Raw genomic sequence first — 22,605 nt, forward strand, 5'->3', positions numbered from 1 at the left:
CTATAAAAGCCTGGAAGCCTTCCTGCCTTACCCTCAGGCAGGCTGTTCCACAAAACAGGAGCCACAACGCAGTGCTCGGGTCCAGGCAGCTGCTGATCTTACCCACCTGAAGCAGACTTGCTTCAGAGGAGGTCAGATGTCAGTCCTAGGCCACATGTCTAAAGGGCTCACCTGGGTCAAGGGGTCATGGGATGAGAGAATTCTGGTCTGGTCAGCAGAGGGAGAAGTGTGAGCATAGCTGGAAGGGAAGGGGGAGGAATGGGTGCTAATCTTGGGACTGCTTACTCACCCCCTGACTCAGCATCTTCCATTGGATTGCTCCCGCCCCAGGAATGACAAATCACGCCTCTGTATTCAGTCCTCTTCTTATCTTTCATGCCTACCTGGTTCCAAATTCTCTTTCAGGCCTCTTCTATGCATGCTTTTCCACCCCCCACTCCCCACTATACTGCTGTTCCTGCGGTCTTTGCCTGGGAGGAATGGCTTGATTCTGTGAAGCCTTTGTTTGATGTGCTGTGGGAAGTCGTGTCAATTACATGAGCAGAGCTTCCTGTGGCATCTAAGCCTCCTTGCCTGGGGAGGGACCCCCCTTCAAAGCTTCCATCTTTCTGACTGAGGGGACTGTTGGTGGAGGCCCTGTCTCTGGGCCTACACTCACCCCATCCCCACATTCTTTGTTGATGTTCTCACAATTACTGATGTGCGCAACCTCTTTGAGAGAGAGTGCATTGGCAGGAATGGTGCAGATGCCGTAGCTTGGCTCTCTTTAATGGGGTTTGGGCTTCCCGTGGGGGGGGCGGGTTGGGCCTATTTATGGTCACCTCATTTTCCGAAAGTGGGATGCAGGGAAACTGGAGAGCGTTTGGAGGAGAGCTGAGAAGCAGGTGGGGATTCTTGCATGAGAGGAAAGGCTTAAGGAAGTGTACCTCTTTGGGTCCAAGGGAAATGGTTAAACCTGACTTATTTCCAGGTCAATCCCACTGAAATGAGTAAAGATGGATAGAACGGGGATGCTTCCAGTTTCCAAGAAGAAAAGCCAGCAGAATCAGGTCTTTTGGTACAGTGCTTATGGGATATGTGTTGAGTATTCAAAGTGCTGCATGTACACAGTCTGGGTAAAAAATGTGCCTTATTGAAATTGTCCACTCTCATCCACTAGGATGATCTGTTCAGTGATCTTACCTCATGGTTATCTGCTGTCAGGGAAGGCTGTTCTGTTCTGGAGAGGAAGGTCTTCCCCTCTCACTGGTGAGCCTTGAGAATGTTCACCTAAATAGTATGGAGAGTCTGTCTAGTACATTTTTATCCCCCACTTCCTCTATGGAGCTCAGGGAGGTCCATGTACCTCAGGGAGGTACATTAGACTGAGAGTGAGCGACTGCCTGAAGGTCACCCAGTTTGTTTCATGGCACAGTGGGGATTTGAACCCAGGTCTCCCCAATCCTAGTGCAGCACTCTAATCACTGCACCACGTTGGCACCACATTCAGCAGCTCTCCAGGGTCCCAGGTGGAGGAAAGTCTGCTGGAGATCTCTGAAGTGGAGCTTCTGGGGACTGAACCCTGCCAGCCTTCTGTATACAAAGCTTGGTCTCCCACTGAGCAGTTCCCAGTACTAATTTATTTTGTAACCAAGGAAATCAAGCCGTTTAAGTCTGGCAGGGCCGACAGGTCAGGTTGGTCTCAGAGGGAGGAGAAAACAAAGTAGGATAAGTGATATGTTTAATCTGATCAGCGAAGGAATGTGCAGGCTTCTTCCGTGGCAGACAGAAACCGTGGTTGCATTCGTGGGGATGTTAAAACCTGCTGGTCACCCCCCTCCATGCCAAGATCAGTACTGTTCAGTAGCCCAGGTTTGTTCCAGGTCAGTCCAGGGTCCATTGTTTTAAATGAGGATTGCGTGGAGAGACACAGCAGTGTCTGCTCCAACCTTCCCACCACCTTCTCTTTACCCCATTCCTTAGTCCTGTTATCATCATATTTATTTTGTCTATTTATTTACGTCTAACTCCGTTCTAGAACATTTAGGAGCATCCTCACGAGGAACCCTTTTATACCTGGCTGTAGCAGGTAGTGCCCTTGAGGCTGTGGGGGAGCATTGGTGGACTCTCGTCCCAGTTTGGTGATTTTTATGAAAGATCCAATGGCATTATATTGAAGGCTGAATTCAGGCGAGTTCTGATGTTGAGTTTTGTAATCCCTCTTGCGTCAGAACTTTGAAGACATCCAAATAAACGCCTGTCCAAGACGTTCGTTCTGGACTTCGTGTCCAGTTAAAAGCTTTCTGGCTCTTTGCAATTAAATGTAACACACTTATGGAAGTCAGGGTTTTTTGTTTTAACAAGAAAGTACAATCTGGCAAACCACCTCCCAGCGTCTCTTTCCTTGACCTATGGGGTCACCATAAGTTGGCTGTGACTTGACAGCACTTTCCACCACCACCCAGTCTGGATGTTCTTTGCCTGATTTTAAGTAAACAAATGTATTGGATTATATACAGTTAAATTTTTTGGAAGGAAGTGAGTGTGTAGATTGTAGTATATCTATTAGAGGTGGCCTCAGAATTGACACATGAAATATACAGCTGGAAAGGGTCTCAAGGGTCATCTAGTCCAAGTCTGAACAATTACCTCCCCTCCCCCAGTGACCCTTCTCTATGCTCAAAGAGTTGGAAATGTTGGTGTTGGCTCAAATAAACCCCCTGGAAACCCCCCTCTGATCATTTGGTCCAGTTTTATTGAGCTTGCTTCCCTCTGCCCCAGCATCCAGTATGGCAGTGGTTGGGGTTTTGTGTGTCCTGTGGGCTGCAGGTTTGGGAAGACTGAAGGGCTGCAGCTTTAGATGCTACATAGAGCATTCTACTCTTTCTACTGCCGCTCCTGTCCTCTTTACCGCCTCAGTTTCTTCTTGTTACGAGCATAATGATTGAAACCATAAGCTAAACCACCTGCTTCCATGTGGAAACTTGGTCGAATAATTTCTTAGTTGAGCTAATTGTGGATGGTGGGAGGGTTAACCATGTCTGAAAGGGTGTTTCTGAAGAGTCAGCCCCCATTCACATCTTTGCTGGCATGTTCCATGCAATCTTGGAATGGTCTCTTGCCCTGAAGGGGTGTGTTTTTGGATTCAATCCCAGGAGGCAATTCTAGACGGGACCGTTTGCAGCCCTCCCTTGTGTGGGGCCAGGGGTGTAGCTCTTCTATCAGGTTAACAATTCCCCAGAGGTGACCTACAACTCTTCTCTTCCCCCCACCCCTTACCTCCAGTTTGTCCTGAAGAACTATGGTGAGAACCCCGAAAATTACAACGAAGAGCTGAAGAAGCTGGAGCAGCTCAGGCAGGTGAGCTTGTCCGGATTTGTGGCAATGACTAAAAGTGGCACCATGCCCCTTAGCAATAAGCCCCCTGCCAAGCTGAATAAGACGAAGGCACAAGGGGAGGGGGCTGAACTATCAGGTTTTGCCCCCAAGCCTGATGCCATGCCTGTAGGGTACCAGGCACCGTGAAAACTTTGGAGGAAAGGCTTTTTCTCACGGATGATTTTTAGTGCAGCAAATGCATTGCTGGCCATATGTAGGCACCCTTGTCACAGGGGTGTTGCTCTTTGCCGGCATCCTTTGGTTTCCACTGCTCTCCTTCCTCTCTGCAGAACGCCGTCAATGTGCCCAGGGACTTTGAGGGCTGCAGCATCTTGCGGAAATACTTTGGCCAGCTCCACTACCTGCAGAGCCGCATCCCCATGGGGGCGGAGCATGAGGCAGCTGTCCCCATCACCTGGTAAGTGGAAGAGGCCTGAGGACGGTGGGGCCCACTTGGTATTCTTCCCCGAAGCTCCGTGGCCCAGGCAGGTGGACAGGTGGGGCTGGCTGCCTTGGCTTGAATGGCATGCCAGGAGGATGCCCTCCAGGTAGGGTTGCCAGCTCTGGGTTGGGAAATACCTGGAGATTTTGGGGTGGAACCTGAGGAGGGCGGGGTTTGGGTAGGGGAGGGACTTCAATGCCATAGATTCCAATTGCCAAAGCATGCATTTTCTCCAGGGGAACTGATCTGTGTCACCTGGAGATCAGTTGTAATAGCGGGAGATCTCCAGCTATCACCTGGAGGTTGGCAACCCTACCCCCAGGATACAAGAGTGGCACTCTTCCTTCATGGCACGTTTACATTCTGCGTCAGATGGCCCACATGGATGAAGAAGGGAGGGTTAGCTGGTGGCCAAAAGTGAGCCCTGGTGGTGTGATCCAAGGAATGCTTTTTGGGACAATATTATTTCTCAGGACGTAGGTCCTTTGTTTCTCTATTCAGGTAACCAGCAAATGAATTGACACCAGTGTGAATCTTTGTTTTATTAAAAAAAAGGAAAGGTTCGTTTTATTAAACAAGACAGTATAAAATAGAGAACTAAAATCATTGAACTTAAACAGAATGTAATTAAACTGGCAAGCACAATAAATTCTCCTAACATTATTTTAATGCATATTAAAACTAGTTGTCTGTTAGAACAAATCAGAATTCAGTCTCTTATTCATTGCTCTTAAGGAATATCAAATAAGCCAAAAGGGTCCCTATATCTTACTAAGCAAGGGTCCTTCAATCTCTGATAGCTGAGCTTAAGTCCAAGGAAAATCTGATTTGGTCTTCAGACTCGTGCATAGTTATAGAGAAATCTATCTGATTAATCTCTGAAGTCACTTATCACAGTCGTGACTATTTCTAAGTACCTGGTTGGCTATTATAATAAGCAAAATCAGCACAAACAAATCTGTTCACTTTAATACATGATGAACACATTTCTGAAATAGCTAGATAGTAGACCAGAACTTTTCCAAACTTTCCCAGCTTACATCAGCTAAAATACGTTCTGAGGCCTAAAAACTGCAAGCAAAGGATGAGATAGCTAACAGGTGTCTCCTTATACTGGGGATGAGATCATCGCTACTGCGACACAGGCAGCCATGTCTCAGATTTCCAGGCAATATGTAACGGTAGAGATGTAAAATTTCTAGAAGTTTCCAGCCCTTAGGGGAAAGCTTTTTCCCTATGAAAAAAGATTTTGGGGAAGATTGATATACACACACACACACACACACACACACACACACACACACGCAATACTTACTTTCCAGTCAAACCTAAACTTCTTTTACTAATTGAACATAATTAGATACATACTTTATAACTTGTGTGTGTGAAGTACCGTCTAGTTGCGTCCAACTTACGGCAACCATATGAATTAGTGGCCTCCAAAAAGTCCTATTGTTAACTGCCTTGCTCAGGTCTATTATAACTTAGTTAGCATATAAAATTGTACTATTTAGAATATTTGTTGAATTTAAAAGCGTAAATGTTTTCATTTTCTGTAAGAAAAAGTGGAACGTGTACCCAGTATTTGAGAAAGGGTTGCAGACTGCTGTACTCTGTGCTGCTATAGCACATGCATCTTTAATTTCTGACATCTGGGTTAGGAAAAAATAATAGTTGAAGGTAGAAAACACATTTTGTAGTAAAGAAAAGAAAGTGTATTATTTGGACAGAAACTCTCTGTGACACAATAGGTTGGACTGCCAACATATTTTAAAGCTAAACTTTATATCAGTGCCAACACTGAACTCTTTATCATGAAACACAGTTTGTCATATTACTTGTTGCCTTAATTATTTTCATTTAAACAAAAAAGGAGTTTAAAAAATATTGGTTCTTGTAGGTTATCCGGGCTGTGTGACCGTGGTCTTGGAAGACCACGGTCACACAGCCCAGATAACCTACAAGGACCAATGAACTCTGACCGTGAAAACCTTCGACAATGTTTTAAAAAATATTGTCTGCACATAAGAGGTTTTTATTGTTGTTTCCCCCCAAATTTTCTGTTGGAAAAATTAAGGAAGGCCTTTTCATGCCCTACATTTTGATTGTGAAAAACCTTGCTCCAAGAAGCATTTTGCTTGTTCTAAGAGAATATTTCATAGGAGTTTTTTTTTGTAGTGCTCCACAACAAGCTGACTCCCTGCCCTGGCCAAAGGCATCTGTTTGAGCTGAGGAATTCCTGGAATGGGAGGCAGTTCTGAGCTCTTTTGGGATGCCTTCTTGTCTTCAACCATATTCTGGTCCTCCACCATAATGATGCTTTTTCTCTGCTTCTAGGACGGAGATCTTTTCTGGCAAGGCCGTTACTCACGAGGATATCAAGTACGAGCAAGCCTGCATCCTCTACAATCTGGGTGAGATCCTTTTGGCTCTCTGAGGTGGTCCCTGTAGCTTGTGTGCTCAGCTTCAGAGGCTCTGGCAAGTGGTTCTTCCTGCGTGGGACAGCTTCCAGAACTCAACCTGATGTCTTATCAGAAACAGAATATTACCCTTACCCGTCTTCTGTACTGTTTTGTGGAACCAGGACCAAATAGGCATGGTGTGGCTTTGAACATTCCAAGTATTAGGAAGTGTAATACATGAATAAAAAGCATACACATAGTCAGGCTGAGCAAGGATACAAAGAAAAGCTGAAAAACACAATCCTCTACACCGTAAACTCAACACTTACCCAACAAGTGTTAAATTAGGATAGCCTAGTAACTCTTGGGCCCTGACCTGGATGGCCCAGGCTAGCCTGATCTCGTCAGATCTCAGAAGCTAAGCAGGGTCAGCCCTGGTTAGTATTTGGATGGGAGACCACCAAGGAATACCAGGGTTGCTATGCAGATGAAGGCACTGGCAAACCACCTCTGTTAGTCTCTTGCCATGAAAACCCCAAAAGGGGTCGCCATAAGTCGGCTGCGACTTGACGGCACTTTACACACACAGTAACTCTTGGAAGATAGTTGCAGCATTTAAAATTCTCCCACTACCTTAGTTCTCAGAGTTTGGGCTTCTCTCATGATCCCTCAACACATGGTGAAGATAGAGTCTTCACGTAAAGGCTTGGTTCTTCATGACCAAAAGCTGTAAGACAAGAGAGAGCTTCCTCATATCCTGAAAAATTATCATGTCCACTTTGAAAGTCTATCTCCCCCAGGTTCATTTACAATCTTCCTAGCTCAGAAGGAAAGAAGATACTGTACAGCTTTTGCGGTCTCTGTCCCCAGGTGGGGCGATCTAGCTAAGGTGTGATATGATAAACCCTCTGTTCTTTCTTTGGCCAGAAGTGGAAGAAAAATATAATTTATTGGAATCTCTATGTAAAGGTTAAAAATACTTAAAAAAAACATTAAAATAGCACAATGGCATATCCTAAGGTTGACATCTGTAACCACAACCAAACGCGTTTCGGCCTATTGGGCCTTCATCAGTGGTTAATTAAAACCCATGTTAGCCTGCACACATTTATATGAATAAATAAATACATATACAAACAGTTCAAACCCAACCAGGCATGTGTATAGGTTGTAAAATCTATTACCAATTACTCAAACATCTGGTCAGATTGGTTCCAGTTGTAATACTGGTTAGTATATGTATCTACTAGGTTGATACCTGCACACATAGTACATGTGAGAGACATATACTAACCAGTATTACAACTAGAACCAATCTGACCAGATGTTTAAGTAATTGGTAATCGATTTTACATCCTATACACATGCCTGGTTGGGTTTGAACTGGTTGTATATGTATTTATTTATGTAAATGTGTGCAGGCTAACATGGGTTTTAATTAACCACTGATGAAGGCCCAATAGGTCGAAACGCGTTTGGTTGTGGTTACAGATGCCAACCTTAGGATATGCCATTGTGCTATTTTAATGTTTTAAAAATATTTTTAACCTTTACATAGCGCTTCTAATAAAGTATATTTACAGTATTTATACACACACACACACACACACACACACACATATTCCCTTTTACCCAACCTTGGGTACCCAGTTTTTTTGGCCAGAGCCATTTGCAAACTAAGCTCTAGAGTACTCTGTGCTTGGGAGAGAGCTGACTCATCTCCTGTAGTTTTCTTTTTGCCAGCTATAAACCTACAGTTGGATTCCTTTTCATAGACAAAGTGCCTTCCCTGTGGTTGAATTACTGGGGTGATTTCGGGGGGGGGGGCTTTTCTCCACACCTCCCTTTAGAGGGGGACTGGAACCCAGCTCACCAGAGCCTTGTCTGGCCCTCCACCCACTGCTGGCTTTCAGCCTTTCCTTTTTATCGTCCCCAGGTGCCTTGCACTCCATGCTGGGGGCGATGGACAAGCGGGTGTCAGAGGAGGTAAGGCTTTGGGCTGGCATGTCTTCCTGGAATTCACCCGGCCGAGGCACAGGCACCTCTGATCAGCAGGGAGGCTCTTGGTTTTTTAAGGGGATTTGAAAAATCCTGCCGGCTCTACCAGGTGCACTTTCCTGGGTGTCTACCCAATGCATTAAGCACCACGGGCATCAGGGTGGGCAGGAAGGCAGATGGGTTGGCATTCTGTGGCACGGCGTAAGGCTGGCTGCCAGGGAACACCGTCTCCGCTCATCCATCAGGGACAAAGGAGAAGATTGAGAGACTGTAGATTTCTGGCTGTGTCGGTACATATTGGTGGTCTCCTTAAACTGGACGTTTACATGGGTCGAGCCCACAGCCAGGCAGTGGAGCAGACCCTGCACAGCTTGGGGCTCAGACCTCCCCCCATCCCACCCCCTGCCTTGTGTGGTGGCCTGCCAGGGGCTGGACTATGCAATCGTAGGAGGCAGCAAATAAAGGAGACTTAGTGGGTGGGTCTTGGGAGGGAAATCAAAAGCCCCTCATGGCCCATTCTCTAAACCGAGGGTGGGGAGTCCCTCAGCTGCCAGACAGGAAAATTCTTGCCCTCTGGGCCTGGATTAATGGTGTTCCTCCTGCCCCTCAGCTTGCTGAACTTGGCTCTTTGTCTCCCTGTGTCTCTCCTCTCTCCTCATCCCTCCTCCCCTATGCATGGTAGGGCATGAAGGTCTCCTGCACCCATTTCCAGTGCGCCGCCGGCGCGTTCACGTACCTGCGGGACCACTTCCCCCATTCCTACAGCGTCGACATGAGCCACCAGATCCTTAACCTCAACATCAACCTCATGCTGGTAAGAGGTGGGGGCTGCCTCCTGGGTAGCTCAGCCCTGGGCTGTCAGCCCTGAGGAAGGGTGTTGGGGAACTTGCCCTCCGCTGTTAGCCAAGGAGAGGGAAGGAAGCCGACATGTGCAAGCCTTCCTTGGAAAAGGGCCCGGGGATGGGTTGGTCTGGCAGCGTTGTGGAGGCCTTCAAGAGTCGGTTGCCCTGGATTGGGACTTAGGGGGATCATAGGGACTGGGTGTGACCCCTCTAGGCCCCTTCCTGCATCGCTCTCCAGAGCGGAGCATTTTGTGGTTTTTCTTTTGCGATCGAGTGCTTTTGGTGGGTTTCCTCCTGCGAGCAAGAGCTCAGCCGCTGTCCCGAGAGGCCCCCTGTCCTCCCCAAGTCGTGGCCAGGCCGTGCCCACCTTGCTTTCTTTCTTGTTCCCTGAAGGGCCAAGCTCAGGAGTGCCTCCTGGAGAAGTCGATGCTGGACAACCGCAAGAGCTTCCTGGTGGCCAGGATTAGTGCCCAGGTGAGCCGTTGACCTCTGAGAGAGAGAGAGGGCCTGGGGGTCCTGGTGTCTAGGATTTATTATTTGATTTCTAGCCCGCCCTCTATCCCTGTCTGAAGCCGGGCCCAGGGTGGCTAACATCATCGGATATAACCATATAACAATACAATAAAACCATCAAATATAACTACTTAAAATCCTTAAAATCATGTCCAATGATTAATGCTCCTGATTCCCTTTTTTAAGGTGGTGGATTACTACAAAGAAGCTTGCCGGGCCTTGGAGAACTCTGAAACTGCCTCCCTTCTGGGGAAGATTCAGAAGGACTGGAAGAAGCTGGTGCAGATGAAGATCTACTACTTTGCTGCTGTGGCCCACGTGAGTATCCTTGATAGGGACCAGCCCTGTTAGGTGAGGCTTTCCCCGGCCCTGTCCTCTACTAGGCCTTTCAATTTGTGCAGGGTGGTACTGCCCATTGGCTGCGTCTTTGCACACCCCAGCAGCTTAGTGCTGTGCTAAGTTAAAAAAATTTTTTTACTTTAGCTTTGTTTTGATCTGATGGTTTTCTCAGCACACCACTTCCAAAAACAAGTTTGTAGCAAATATATTGAAAATCTTAAAAAAAAAAAAAGAAGGAAGAAAAAAGAAAAGACTTCTCTTGGCCTTGATTGGCAGTGATGCAAAACCCAACCTCTCATCCCCACCCATCCCTCCCACAGATGCCTTACTGTGCTTGGGAAGTGCTCTCAGGTCTCTCTTAAGGTTGCTTGCAAGACTCTGTGGCTGGTGGGAGTGCCCACGGGAGCCTTGATGACGAGGGCTCTGGGGTTGGACGGGGCTCCTTCTGTCCGTCTGCTTCAGGGCGGTTCCTTCTGTGTCTTTGCAGCTGCACATGGGGAAACAGGCAGAGGAGCAGCAGAAGTACGGGGAGAGGGTAAGTCGACTGGCCTCCAAGTGGAGGCTGGAAGGGCTGGGGTGGTCTGGAGGGTGAGGGGCCACCGAGGGGGTGTGGGCGCATGGCGAGCTCGCAGGGCCTCATTCCAGAGGAAGGAAGGGGACTGGCACAGATTTCTTTCAAAATATTGCACAAGATACATCACATAACACATTTCATACTCCCAGCTACTTTATTATTCTAAAACCTTATAAACTGTACCCGATACCCAATAAATTTATCTGAACTTTAAAAATTATTTCTTGTTGCCCTTTGGTAATGTGTTAACTTAGTGAGGAATGCAGTATGCCACGCAGGGTGGGGGGAATTCCACCTCTAAAGGAAGATCTGACTTTTCCCGTTTTCCTGCTTTTGTCAATTGAGCAGAAGCGAGTAAGCTCAGAACTGGTTCTGCATCCGAAAAGGCAAAGTGTCCTTTAAAGTAACCCAACAGAATAACTTTTGCATCAAGAGATATATTATGACTCACCGTTTTGTTATCAGTTTCCAAAAGGCTGAATTTTTGAACACAATCAAATACCGTATTTTTCGCTCCATAGGGCGCACCTGACCATAAGACGCACCTAGTTTTTAGAGGAGGAAAACAAGAAAAAAATCTTGTTTTCCTCCTCTAAAAACTTGTCTTCTGGAGTGAATGCTGGCTGGGCATGTGCGCATCGGGACGGTGCGAGCCGGCGTTCCCCGCCCCGGCGGCCAGCTGGGAGGCGGGTGGGGCTGCACAGAGCCGCGCGTCGGGATGGCGTGAGCCGGCGTTCCCTGCCCCGACGGCCAGCTGGGAGGCGGGCTGCATAGAGCCGGCTGGGCGCGTCTGCGGCGGGACGGCACGAGCCGGCTCTGTGCGCCCCGCCCGCCTCCCAGCTGGCCGTCGGGGCGGGGAACACCGGCTCGTGCCGTCCCAACGTGCACGCGCCCAGCTGGCATTCACTCCATAAGACGCACAGACATTTCCCCTCACTTTTGAGAAGGAAAAAAGTGCGACTTATGGAGCAAAAAATACGCTAGTTTGTAAAAAAAAATCCACCATGGATGAGCCACGCCACCAACAAGGGTCCTCGTGTTTCTGTATATTGCAGTTAACTTATATGGAATGAGATACCATTAAAACATTTTCTTTTAAACTTGTAGGAATAAGTTTAGGTACCACACAATTCCATTTCCACCTCCATTCCTCTAAAGCAATACTGATCGGCAAGTCCCTATTCCATTTTCTAATGTAGCTTAAAGAAAGACTTTCTAGGTTTACTACCAAAGAGTATATTTTTGTTATGAGACCACCAAGAAGCTGATCAACGCTAATTGCCAGTTTTGTCCTCCTTAAACTGTATTTGGTATGCCATTAGTTTGATCCCAGTCGAGTCTTGCATTCGGCATCCCAGTTGAAAGAACTCGAGGACTGGATTGTGCTTCTTCCAGATGCCTGAAAAGTGTCCCCGTTGGCCATGTGGACTTGACTTGTCCCTCTCCCTTTGTGTTTGTCAAGCTGTTTGTCTTTCCCTTGCCGTTTCTTTGCTGTTTGCAGTAAAGGCTGCTTGCGAGGGCTTTTGGCTCACTTAGTCTCTGCCCCCTTTGCAGGTTGTCTACTTCCAGAGCGCTTTGGATAAGCTCAATGAAGCCATCAAACTGGCCAAGGTAAGGCTAGTGCTCTGCTTAGGCCCCTTGGAATTTTGCATTTGAGAAATCCTGGATTCCCACAGACTCGACGTTCTGTAGTCTGGAAGGACTGTGCACAGCAGTATGTGTCACTTGCCACACAAGTCCTGTGATCCGGGTGTGGAAGCCAAAGACTCCCGTTGTTTTCTTCCAACAACTGGAATTCAGGGAGAGAGCAAGAGAGTGCCACCCCTTCCAGTTAGCCATTGTAAGATCTCTAGTCTGTTAATGTGCTTAATCCCATTTTAAAGCCATCTCAGTCAGGGGCTGTCGTTGCATTGTACAGCAGAGGACACCGTAACTATGTGACAAAACTTTTCCTTGAGTCTGTTTTGAAATCTGCAAGCTTTACTGGATGACCCCACATTCTAGTTTTGTAGGGGAGAGAGTAGTAGTTCTCTTGGAGTACTTTCTAATGGGACTTCCTTGCAATTTCTCCTCCTCTCTACACCCAGGGACCAGGGAGCTGTTCCTGTTGGCAGCAGAGGATAGGACTTATAATAATGGGTACAAATTATGGGTGGAAAGGTACTGGCTGGATATTAGGATATTTTTTTCCCATGAGAGTGGTTCAGCAGTGGAATTGGCTGCCTGGGGAGGTGGCGAGCTCCCCCTCACTGGCAGTTTTCAAGCAGCAAATGGATGAACACTTGTCAGGGATGCTCTAGGCTGATCCTGCATTGAGCAGGGAGTTGGACTAGATGGCCTGTATGGCCCCTTCCAACTCTGTAATTCTATGACATGGTCAGTATGCATGTGCGTATGTATTCTACAAATATTTCTTCTAGGGTCAGCCTGAAACTGTGCAGGAGGCTTTGAGGTTCACCATGGACGTGATTGGAGGAAAGTGAGTCTGTGGCAGCTGCGTGGGGGACACTGGTGCCGGGGCAGGGGCAGGGGGGAAATTGCTCTGTCTCTTCCATGCTGTTCAGCCCTAATTCTGCACCCTGATTACTGGCACACTGCAAAGAGAGACGAACTGCGAACAAAGCCCCATTCCTTGTTTTTTCTGGCTTAATGGTTTTTCAAATCATTCTGAATGATTGACAAGGAATTGGGAGGAGTTAGAGAGTACCATGGAGACTGGGGGGGGCAGTGATGGTCAAACAGCCCACAGGGGGCTGGAAGACTGGCTGCTTTCCTGTTGTGAAATAGGCTTTGTGGTGTGTAAAAATCCTACCCCTTGACTGCTGGAAACTCAGCTTTTTCAGACACTTCTCACGGGTTTCTGTGGTAGCACTGTACAGCTAGGAGGGCTAGAAACCTCCTTGGTAAACATCACATATATGATCCCTAAAGCTAATGTATGTGAGAAATTAATGCTTTCCTGCTAGCACAATTTTGGGCTCAGGAGGGCAGGAATGACTAGTCAGGCCCTGTCCGCCCTGCTCCTGGCTCTGTATTTTCAGATTCCTACTCCAGGGGTTGGCCTTGGAGTGGGAAGACCTGGGTTCTGATTTCCACTCATCCATGCATCTCATTGGGTGGCCCTGGGACAGTCACTCTGTCTCAGTCTCAGGGTTATAGTGAGACAGAATGAAGGCAGGGAGAACCAAAGAGTCCACTCCAAACTCCATAGAGAGGGAAACAGGATAACAGTGTGGCAGAGAGCCAGCGTGGTGTAGTGGGTAAGGTGTCAGACTGCGTGAGAATGTGTGTGAAGTGCCTTCAAGTCGCTTCCGACTTATTGCCACCCTATGAATCAGTGTCCTCCAAAATGTCCTATCCTTAACAGCTTTGCTCAGGTCTTGCAAACGGAGGGGTGTGACTTCCTTGACCTGGAAAACCCAGGTTCCAATCCCCACTCATGCCATGGAAACCTACTGGGTGACCTTGGGCCAGTCACACACTCTCAGCCCTGACCTTGGCTGGTGTTTGGATGGGCAACCTCTAAGGAACACCAGGGGCGTGTCGCGGAGGCAGGCAATAGCAGAACCCACCCCAAAAGGTTTATTGCCTTGAAAACCCTATGGGGTCACCATAAGTCAGCTGTAATTTGACAGCAAAAAAAAAAATAGAAATTTTTATTAAGAGAGAGAGAGAGAATATTGTCCTATAGCAAATGGTCATTAAAATCCACTTGAGCCTCGCTTGAATATAAGCTTGAAGAGTGGGGGAAACTGTGTATGTCTCTCTCACCCCCCCCCCACACCCCCAGCTCTGGCTGCACCAGCCTCCTAAGTGCTTCCTTTTGGTCTTTCGTTGCTGTTCAGGTTCAACTCTGCCAAGAAGGACAACGATTTCATCTACCATGAAGCAGTCCCCGCTTTGGATACCTTGCAGTCAGTGAAAGGTACTGGCCTGGAGGAAAATTCCTTCCTGACCCCAGAGTGGTGATCGATCGGCATTACCCTGGGCACGTAAGAAAGGGCCACGAGAGCCAAGCACCGGCTCGTCCCTTCTTGCCCTCCCTCTCACAATCTGCCTAAGTACACAGAATCTTGTCCTTGAGCTTCTCAGTTTTGCCAGCACGGATGGATTCTTTCCTAGCCAAAGTTCTGAACTAGAATGGGAGGTCCAGATCTCCGGTCACGCTGTTCTATGTTGTCCTCAGGCGCTCCTCTGGTGAAGGCCCTTCCCGTCAACCCCACAGACCCGGCTGTAACGGGCCCTGATATTTTTGCCAAGCTGGTCCCAATGGCCGCCCACGAGGCATCCTCACTGTACAGGCAAGTGGGCATTGGGGGCGCAGGGTGGGCCGGTTGCTCTTGCCTGACCTCGGCCTGTATGTCTTGCAATGAGGGCGGGAGTGTTTTGGTTCGGCATGTGAGCAAAATGGAACTGGTTGAGACCAGAAGGTGGAAGAGGAAGACTTCATAGAAAGGTGCATGGGTTTTGGGGGGGAGGGGGGGCGAGCTGTCCTGAGTACCTGCTTCTAATGAATGGGGCTGCTGGGAAGTGGGGCGGTTATGTGGATTAGGGAACGCTACGCTTCAGACGTGGGACAGCCGTGACAGGAAGGCATGCTGAAAGAACAGCATGTGTTCAGTGCTGTTTCGAACCCCTCTCCTGGGGGTCCTGGCCAACTCCTGCACCCGCCTGTAGTGCAGAGGCTGTCCCGGTCCATCTCGCCCAGGTGCTCAGCGGCTCTTCCTTTTCCTTTCTCTGCCCCAGCGAAGAAAAGGCCAAGCTGCTGAGAGAAGTGATGGCCAAGATCGAATCCAAGAACGAAGTGCTGGAGTAAGTCTGCTTTGGGATTCTGAATGGGGACGGGGAGGAGGATGGAAGGGGCCCCTGCTGCAGGAGGGTCGGACAGGGTGTCATTCCCAGGCTCATGGCAGCAACACTCTGGGGGCTCAGCTTACACTCCCCCCCTTGAAACATACAAAGCTGCCTTTTACTGAGCCAGACCCTTGGTCCGTCAAGGTCAGTCATGGCTCAGACTGGCAGCAGCTCTCCAGGATCTCAGGTCCAGCCAGCGTGATGTAGTGGTTAAGAGCGGTGGGTTGGAGCTGTGGAGTCTGATCTGGAGAACCAGGTTTGATCCCCCACTCCTCCACATGAGCGGCGGAGGCTAATCTGGTGAACTGGATTTGTTTCCCTGCTCCTACAGACGAAGCCAGCTGGGTGACCTTGGGCTAGTCACAGCTCTCTCAGCCCCATCTACTTCACAAGGTGTCTGTTGTGGGGAGAGGAAGGGAAGGAGATTGTAAGCCGGTTTGATTCTCCTTAAAAAGGTAGAGAAAGTTGGCATATAAAAACCAACTCTTCTTCTTCCTCTTCTTCTTTCACATTACCTCCTGCATGATCCTTTTAACTGAAGAGGCGGGGAATTAAAGCTGGGACCTTCTGCATGCCAAGCAGAGGCTTTGTCCCTGAGAAACGGCCTCTTTGGGTGTGGTGTTGCTCCAGGAGGTGCTGGCGATGGCCTCACATGCCATTGACCACTGGGAACCAGCTGAGCCCCCGTGGAGCGTTAGCCCTTTCCTTGCTGCTTGCAGGGGCCCTGCTCTGGCAGCTGACCCTGCTTCAACATGGTTTTCTCTGTCTGCAGACAGTTCATGGACTCTCTGCAACTGGACCCTGAGACTGTGGACAACCTGGACATGTACAACCACATCCCGCCCGTCTTGATGGAGAAGTGCGCAGCCCTGAGTGTGCGCCCGGAGACCGTGAAGAACCTTGTCCAGTCCATGCAAGGTAAGCGGCTGTCTCTCCCGTCCTGCATCTGGGGTGTGACACTTCTGCACCAAAGAAGATTAGAACCTCAGAAGAGCCCTGCTGGATCAGACCCAGGCCCATCAAGTCCAGCAGTCTGTTCACACAGTGGCCAACCAGGTGCCTCTAGGAAGTCCACAAACAAGACAACTGCAGCAGCACCATCCTCCTGTGTTCCAAAGATACAACCTGATACAATAGGCATGCTCCTCTAATCCTGGAGAGAATAGGTGTGCATCATGACTAGTATCCATTTTAACTAATAGCCATGAATAGCCCTCTCCTCCATGAACATGTTCACTCCCCTCTTAAAGCCTTCCAAGTTGGCAGCCATCACCACGTCCTGGGGCAGGGAGTTCCAAAGTTTAACTGTGCAGTGTGAAGAACTGCTTCCTTTTACCAGTTTTGAATCTGTCACCCTCCAGCTTCAGCAGATGACCCCACGTTCTATTATTATGAGAGAGGGAGAAAAGCTTTTCCCTGTCCACTCTCTCCATACCATGCATCATTTTATAGGCATCTGTTGTGTCTCCCCTTAACCCTTCCATAAGGAAGCATGGCAGCCAGGGTGCCAGAGCCCAGCCATAGCGAGTGGGGCTCCCTGCAGGAAGAGCTGCCACCTCTTACCTTTAATCCAAGCCAGGGTGGGAATCTGTCTCTGAAGCCGAGGCCGGGTTTGTGCTCCTTCCCCGTCACTGTGGTATAGGGAAGGTGGGCTGGCACTCTGCCTCGCCTGCAGTTCCCTCTCCGCTGCAACCGCTCTCCTTCCTCCTGCAGTGCTCTCCGGCGTCTTCACGGACGTGGAAGCCTCTCTGAAAGACATCAGAGACCTCCTGGATGAAGACGAGGCTGAGGAGCAGAAGCTGCAGGAGGCCCTGGGGAAGCTCCCCCCGCAGCAGGGCTCCCCACCTCCCGCCAAGCCCACCCAGCCTGCCCTGGCGGAAGTGGCCAAGGAGTGGGCCAAGTACATGGAGGTCCACGAAAAGGCCAGCTTCACCAACGCCGAGCTGCACAAGGCCATGAACCTCCACATCGGCAACCTGCGGCTGCTCAGCGGGCCCCTGGAGCCAGTGAGGGCCGCCCTGCCCACCCCAAGCCTGACCGAAGGTGAGAGCCGCCCTGCTGCCTCTCCAGGGCTCTACCCCTCTTGACGTATTGGCTGATTGATTGATTTTATTAATTTATATCCCACCCTTTCCCAATGAAGTTAAGCTCAGGGTGGCGAACAACACTACACCAGCATGGTGTAGTGGTTAAGAGCGGTGGTTTGGAGTGGCGGACTCTGATCTGGAGAACCGGGTTTCATTCCCCACCCCTCTACATGAGTGGCGGAGGCTAATATGGAGAACCAGGTTGGTTTCCTCACTCCTCCACATGAAGCCAGCTGGATGACCTTGGGCTAGTCACAGCTCTCTCCAAGCTCTCTCAGCCCCACCTACCTCACAAGGTGTCTGTTGTGTGTAGGGGAAGGGAAGGCAATTGAAAGCCGGTTTGATTCTTCCTTAAGTGGCAGAGAAAGCCAGCATATAAAGACCAGCTCCTCTGATGTGCAGAGGCTCCCCCCCCCATGCAAGATCTGAGGAGGGCTTCTTGCGCTGTGGGAGGCCCTGCTGTTAGTGGAATGGCCCCGCGGGATCCCTCAGGTAAAGGGCGGCTCCTCCTGGCTGAAGCTGACCTGCTGCGCCTTGCTCTTCAGAGGACAAACAAGTGATGCAGAACCTGAAGCGCATTCTGGCCAAGGTGCAGGAAATGAAGGACCAGCGGGTTTCCCTGGAGCAGCAGCTGCGCGAGATGATCCAGAAGGACGACATCACCACCTCTCTGGTGACCACGGACAGATCGGAGATGAAGGTGGGAGCCGCGGGGGGTTGTCTTGCCTAACTCAATAGGGGATAGGCACTTGGAGGGGGGGACACCCTCACGTGTGCATGACGGGGATCGCTCATGAGAGCCAGTGTGGTGTAGTGGTTAAGAGCGGTGGTTTGGAGCGGTGGACTCTGATCTGGAGAACTGTTTGATTTCCCACTCCTCCAAATGAGCGATGGACGCTAATCTGGTGAACCGGGTTGGTATCCCCACTCCTGCACATGAAGCCTGCTGGGTGACCTTGGGCCAGTCACAGCTCTTTCAGCCCCACCTACCTCACAGGGTATCTGTTGTGGGGAGGGGAAGGGGATTGTAAACCGGTTTGATTCTCCCTTAAGTGGTAGAGAAAGTCAGCATATAAAAACCAACTCTTCTTCTGTATCAATCGTTATTTCCATGGAGAACCCTGGAATAGGTGAAAGTATTTCTTCTCTGATATCAACCATTAAAAAAATATTCTGCTTGTTGGACTCCTAGTGAGATGAGTGCCAGCACAGGGTGGCGGTTCCAGTGTCCAGGTATGGCTGGAGAGATCAGGTTCACATCCCCATTGGGGCAGGAAATGTACTGGGTGACCAGGACCTCCTTCGTTTCTAGCCCCCATCATGAGGTGGTTAAGAGGATGAAATGAGGGAGGACATACCTGGCTGTGTTGCTTGGAGGAAGCAAGAGATGCAGCTGGGCCAGATGGATTGCCCTGACCTGGACGGCCCAGGCTAGCCTGCTCTTGAAAGCTAAGCAGAGTCGACCCTGGAAAGTACTTGGGTGGGAGACTCCCCAGGAAGTCCCAGGTCGCTACCCAGCAAACAGGCAACAGCAACCTCCTCTGACCGTCTCTGGCCTTGAAAGCCCCATGGGGGTCACCATAAATCAGCTGCGATTGACACAAACAATTTTGAGCAATAGTAAACCAGTCTGGAAAAGGTGGTGACTGGCCAAGCCCTTGGCCAGCTGAAGCTTACTGAGAAGAACGGGGTGGTTTTTGGTGCCAGAGACATTCCAGGTGACGCTACTCAAAGAAACCGACAGGTCTTCTTGGGCAAGTCCTAGATGAAACACACATGAAACACAGGAAGCTGCCTTATACTGAATCAGACCCCTCTTGGTTCATCAAAGTCAGTATTGTCTACTCAGACGGGCAGCGGCTCTCCAGGGTCTCAGGTAGAGGTCTTTCCCATCACCACTGCCTGGTCCCTTAAACTGGAGATGCTGGGGATTGAACCTGGGACCTTCTGCATGCCAAGCAGAGGCTCTGCCACTGAGCCACAGCCCCTCCCTTAGATCTTTGGTTCCTGGTGGCACTGTGCTGATTCCTGGGTGATTGGAACCCATGTCAGTGTCCAGCTGCCGCCGCTGTCTTTCACTTGGGTTCCACTTGTGTCCTGACTCCTGCTCCTTCCCCTGTGCACAGAAACTCTTCGAAGAGCAGCTGAAGAAGTATGACCAGATCAAGGTGTACCTGGAGCAGAATCTGGCCGCCCAAGAGAACATCCTCAAAGCCTTGACGGAGGCAAACGTCAAGTATGCCGCGGTGCGGAAGGTCCTGGCCGAGGTGGAGCACAAGTGAGTCCCTTGGCGGGAGCGGGGTGGGGGAGCTGCGTGGCTTCAGCCCAGCCCCAAAAAGGAGTCTGTGCTTGTTCACTCCAGCCAGATGGATAGACCTGCAATTTTTGTACTGGTAACTCCCTTTGCAGGAGAGCCAGCCTGGTGTAGTGGTTAAGAGCGGTGGTTTGGAGCTGTGGACTCTGATCTAGAGAAACGGGTTCAATTCCCCACTTCTCCACATGAGCGGCAGAGGCTAATCTGGTGAATCGGATTGGTTTCCCCACTCCTACACACGAAGCCAGCTGGGTGACCTTGAGCTAGTCACAGCTCTCTTAGAGCTCTCTCCACCTCACCTACCTCACAGGGTGTCTGTTGTGGGGAGGAGAAAGGAAGGTGATTGTAAGCCAGTTTGATTCTCCCTTAAGTGGTAGAGAAAGTCGGCATATAAAAACCAACTACTCTTCTTCTCCTTCTTCTCTTTCTTCTTCTCCTCCTTCCCCCTGAGGTGTGGGGTGGTGGGGATCTCTGGCTGCTGAACTCCAGGCCTGAAGCCCCAGGCAGGGACCCCGTTGCTCTCCCTCCCCCAGCGTGCCTCCCTTCTCCAGAAATATCTCCCTTTGCAAAGGCAGGACCAAGGTTGGTGAAGGATTGAGGGTGAGCCCTTCCTTGGCCCACGGAAAAGAGCCGGCAAAGCCTCCGGCCGCACAGTTGGAAGCGTCCAGCCTCGGTTTTGCTCTCAGTATCTCCAGCCTGTGGTTGCTGAGGAATGAATCCTGACCTGGCGGCCTCTGGGCCCCACGTTGCGCCCCCCCCCCCACTCTGCCGGGTGGTGCCGCTTCTCACCTTGAGCCCGGCTGTCTCTCCCCCTCCCCAGGTGGAACACCACCTTGCAGACTCTGGTGGCTTCCTACGAGGCTTACGAGGACCTGATGAAGAAGTCCCAAGAGGGGAAGGACTTCTACGCCGACTTGGAGGGCAAAGTGGCCAAGCTGCTGGAGAAAGCCCAGGCCGGCTGCAAGGGGGCGGAAGTCTCCCGGCAGCAGGTCTTGGAGAGGTCAGTGGGGCGCGTGCAGGGAGGGGGGGTCACAAATGCCATCCTTTGCAGGCAAATGCTGGACTAGTCAGGAAGATGCTGGCTTCTTCGTTTAAATTAGAGATGTCCAATCAAATCATATAGAGGATGTCATATAGAGGAGGGTGCAGAGTTGTTTTCTGTTGCCCCAGAAGGTTGAACCAGAACCAACTGGTGGAAATTAAATCAAAAGAGTTTCCGTCTAGACATTAGGAAGAATATTCCAACTGTTAGAGCTCAAATGAACACATGAAGCGGCTTTCTCCTGAATCTGACCCTTGGTCCATCAAAGCCAGTATTGCCTACTCAGACTGGTAGCGGCTCTCCAGGGTCTCAGGCAGGGGTCTCACATCACCTACTTGCCTAGTCCCTTTAACTGGAGAGTCCAGGGATTGAACCTGGGACCTTCTGCATGCCAAGCAGAGGCTCTGCCACTGAGCCACAGCCCCTCACTCTGCTTGTGTGCCTCTTGTTTTGGCAGGGAGCTGAAGAAGAGGCCTCCGCCCCGGCCCACCACCCCCAAGCCCCCTCTGCAGATGAAGGCTCCCGGCCTGGAGCTGGCGGACCCCGTCCCCCTCAGCTCCCTCTCCCTGGCCGACCTGCCTGAGGAGCTGCGGAGCCTGCCGCCTGAGGTGCTGGCCGCCCACCTGGCCCAGCTGCCTGCCGACGCCCTGGCCGCTCTCGGGGTGGCCCCCCACTCAGGCTGCGGGGGCACAAGAGCCCCAGGCCCCGAGGCGTTTGGGGTGGGCAGAAGGGCGGTGGGCGCTCCTCTGCAACCCCCGCCAGCGAACCAGCCCGGAGCGCCCTACCACCCAGGCCACTTCTTTGCTGCAGGCCCTCTGCCCAGGCATTATCACCCGGCCAGAGGGGTGGCCCCCACAGCTGGGATCCCAGCCAGCTCTGGGCAGGGTCCTTTCCCGGGGGTCTTGGGGCTGCCCCACGGTCCCTCCCCACAGATGCAGCCTTCCGCCCCGCAGCCGGCCATGCCCCCTCTGAGCTCTGCCCCTTCCTCTGCCCCCGGCCCGCAGCCCTTCCCTCCTAGGTCCCACGTGCAGGGCCCGGCCTTGGCCCCCATGCCTCCCGCCTACCCTGGGCCCCAGCTGCCTCCCCCGAGGTCTTCCCCACAACATATCCCCATGCCCCTTTCTGCCCCAGGGCCTGTGTATTGCATGGGGCAGCTGGCATCTTCCGAAGGGGGGCTGCCCGCAGGCCCCCCTCCTCCACTTTCTGCCCGGCCGCCCCCCATGGCCCCCCACCCCTTTGGGGTCGGCGGCTTCCCCTCCCATCCCCCAGCTGTGCGGCCAGCCACCACCACCGTGGACAGCATCCAGGCCCCCATCTCCAGCTGCACGGCCCCTAGGGGCACAGCTGGCCCCCTCCCGCCCTGGGCCGGGCCTTCCCCGCAGGACGGCTTTGTGGGGCATCAGGGGCCTGGCCTCCACTTTCCCTATGGCCAGGCTGGAGCCCCTCCCTACACGCAGCAGGGACTGCCTCCGTTCTCGGCTGCTCAGCCCCCGCAGGGCTTCTCTGTTCATGGGCAGCTCCAGTCCCCCCTGGAGAGGCAAGTCCGGCCCCAGGCCCTTGGGGGTCAGCCACCGCCCCAGCCGCTCCCGCCTCAGTTCCTGCCCCAGGGCCAGCTCCCTCAGCAGCTGGCCTTCCCGCCTCAGTTCCCGCCCCAGGCCTCAGGCCAACTGCCGGTCCTCAGTCAGGGCCCCGCTCATCCTCCTGGCCAGAGGCCCTTCCCAGCTCAGCCGGGAACCCAGCTCTACCCACTCCCGGCCCACGACAAGCGGCCTGCGCTGGGGGCCGTGGCCTTCCCCAACACGCTTGCCAGGGGCCCCAGCGTTTCAGCTGGCATGATGGGG

The 22,605-nt window shown here is 51.3% G+C and overlaps 1 protein-coding gene across 1 annotated transcript in view; it reads left to right on the forward strand.

Moving 5' to 3' along the window:
- PTPN23 (protein tyrosine phosphatase non-receptor type 23) overlaps positions 1 to 22,605 on the forward strand; it is a 32,578-nt gene that overhangs the window by 3,079 nt on the left and 6,894 nt on the right. The window contains exons 2-19 of the mRNA XM_056857755.1: positions 3,265 to 3,339; positions 3,648 to 3,775; positions 6,137 to 6,213; positions 8,138 to 8,187; positions 8,882 to 9,013; positions 9,435 to 9,515; positions 9,741 to 9,872; positions 10,381 to 10,428; positions 12,022 to 12,078; positions 12,888 to 12,946; positions 14,313 to 14,392; positions 14,654 to 14,768; positions 15,214 to 15,279; positions 16,094 to 16,239; positions 17,035 to 17,364; positions 17,954 to 18,108; positions 19,535 to 19,686; positions 20,543 to 20,675. Coding sequence (XP_056713733.1) covers positions 3,265 to 3,339; positions 3,648 to 3,775; positions 6,137 to 6,213; positions 8,138 to 8,187; positions 8,882 to 9,013; positions 9,435 to 9,515; positions 9,741 to 9,872; positions 10,381 to 10,428; positions 12,022 to 12,078; positions 12,888 to 12,946; positions 14,313 to 14,392; positions 14,654 to 14,768; positions 15,214 to 15,279; positions 16,094 to 16,239; positions 17,035 to 17,364; positions 17,954 to 18,108; positions 19,535 to 19,686; positions 20,543 to 20,675 — 2,016 coding nt within the window. The remainder of the gene's footprint in view (positions 1 to 3,264; positions 3,340 to 3,647; positions 3,776 to 6,136; positions 6,214 to 8,137; positions 8,188 to 8,881; positions 9,014 to 9,434; positions 9,516 to 9,740; positions 9,873 to 10,380; positions 10,429 to 12,021; positions 12,079 to 12,887; positions 12,947 to 14,312; positions 14,393 to 14,653; positions 14,769 to 15,213; positions 15,280 to 16,093; positions 16,240 to 17,034; positions 17,365 to 17,953; positions 18,109 to 19,534; positions 19,687 to 20,542; positions 20,676 to 22,605) is intronic.

The sequence above is a fragment of the Euleptes europaea genome, chromosome 11 (assembly GCF_029931775.1).
Source record: "Euleptes europaea isolate rEulEur1 chromosome 11, rEulEur1.hap1, whole genome shotgun sequence".
Taxonomy (NCBI): Eukaryota; Metazoa; Chordata; class Lepidosauria; order Squamata; family Sphaerodactylidae; genus Euleptes; species Euleptes europaea.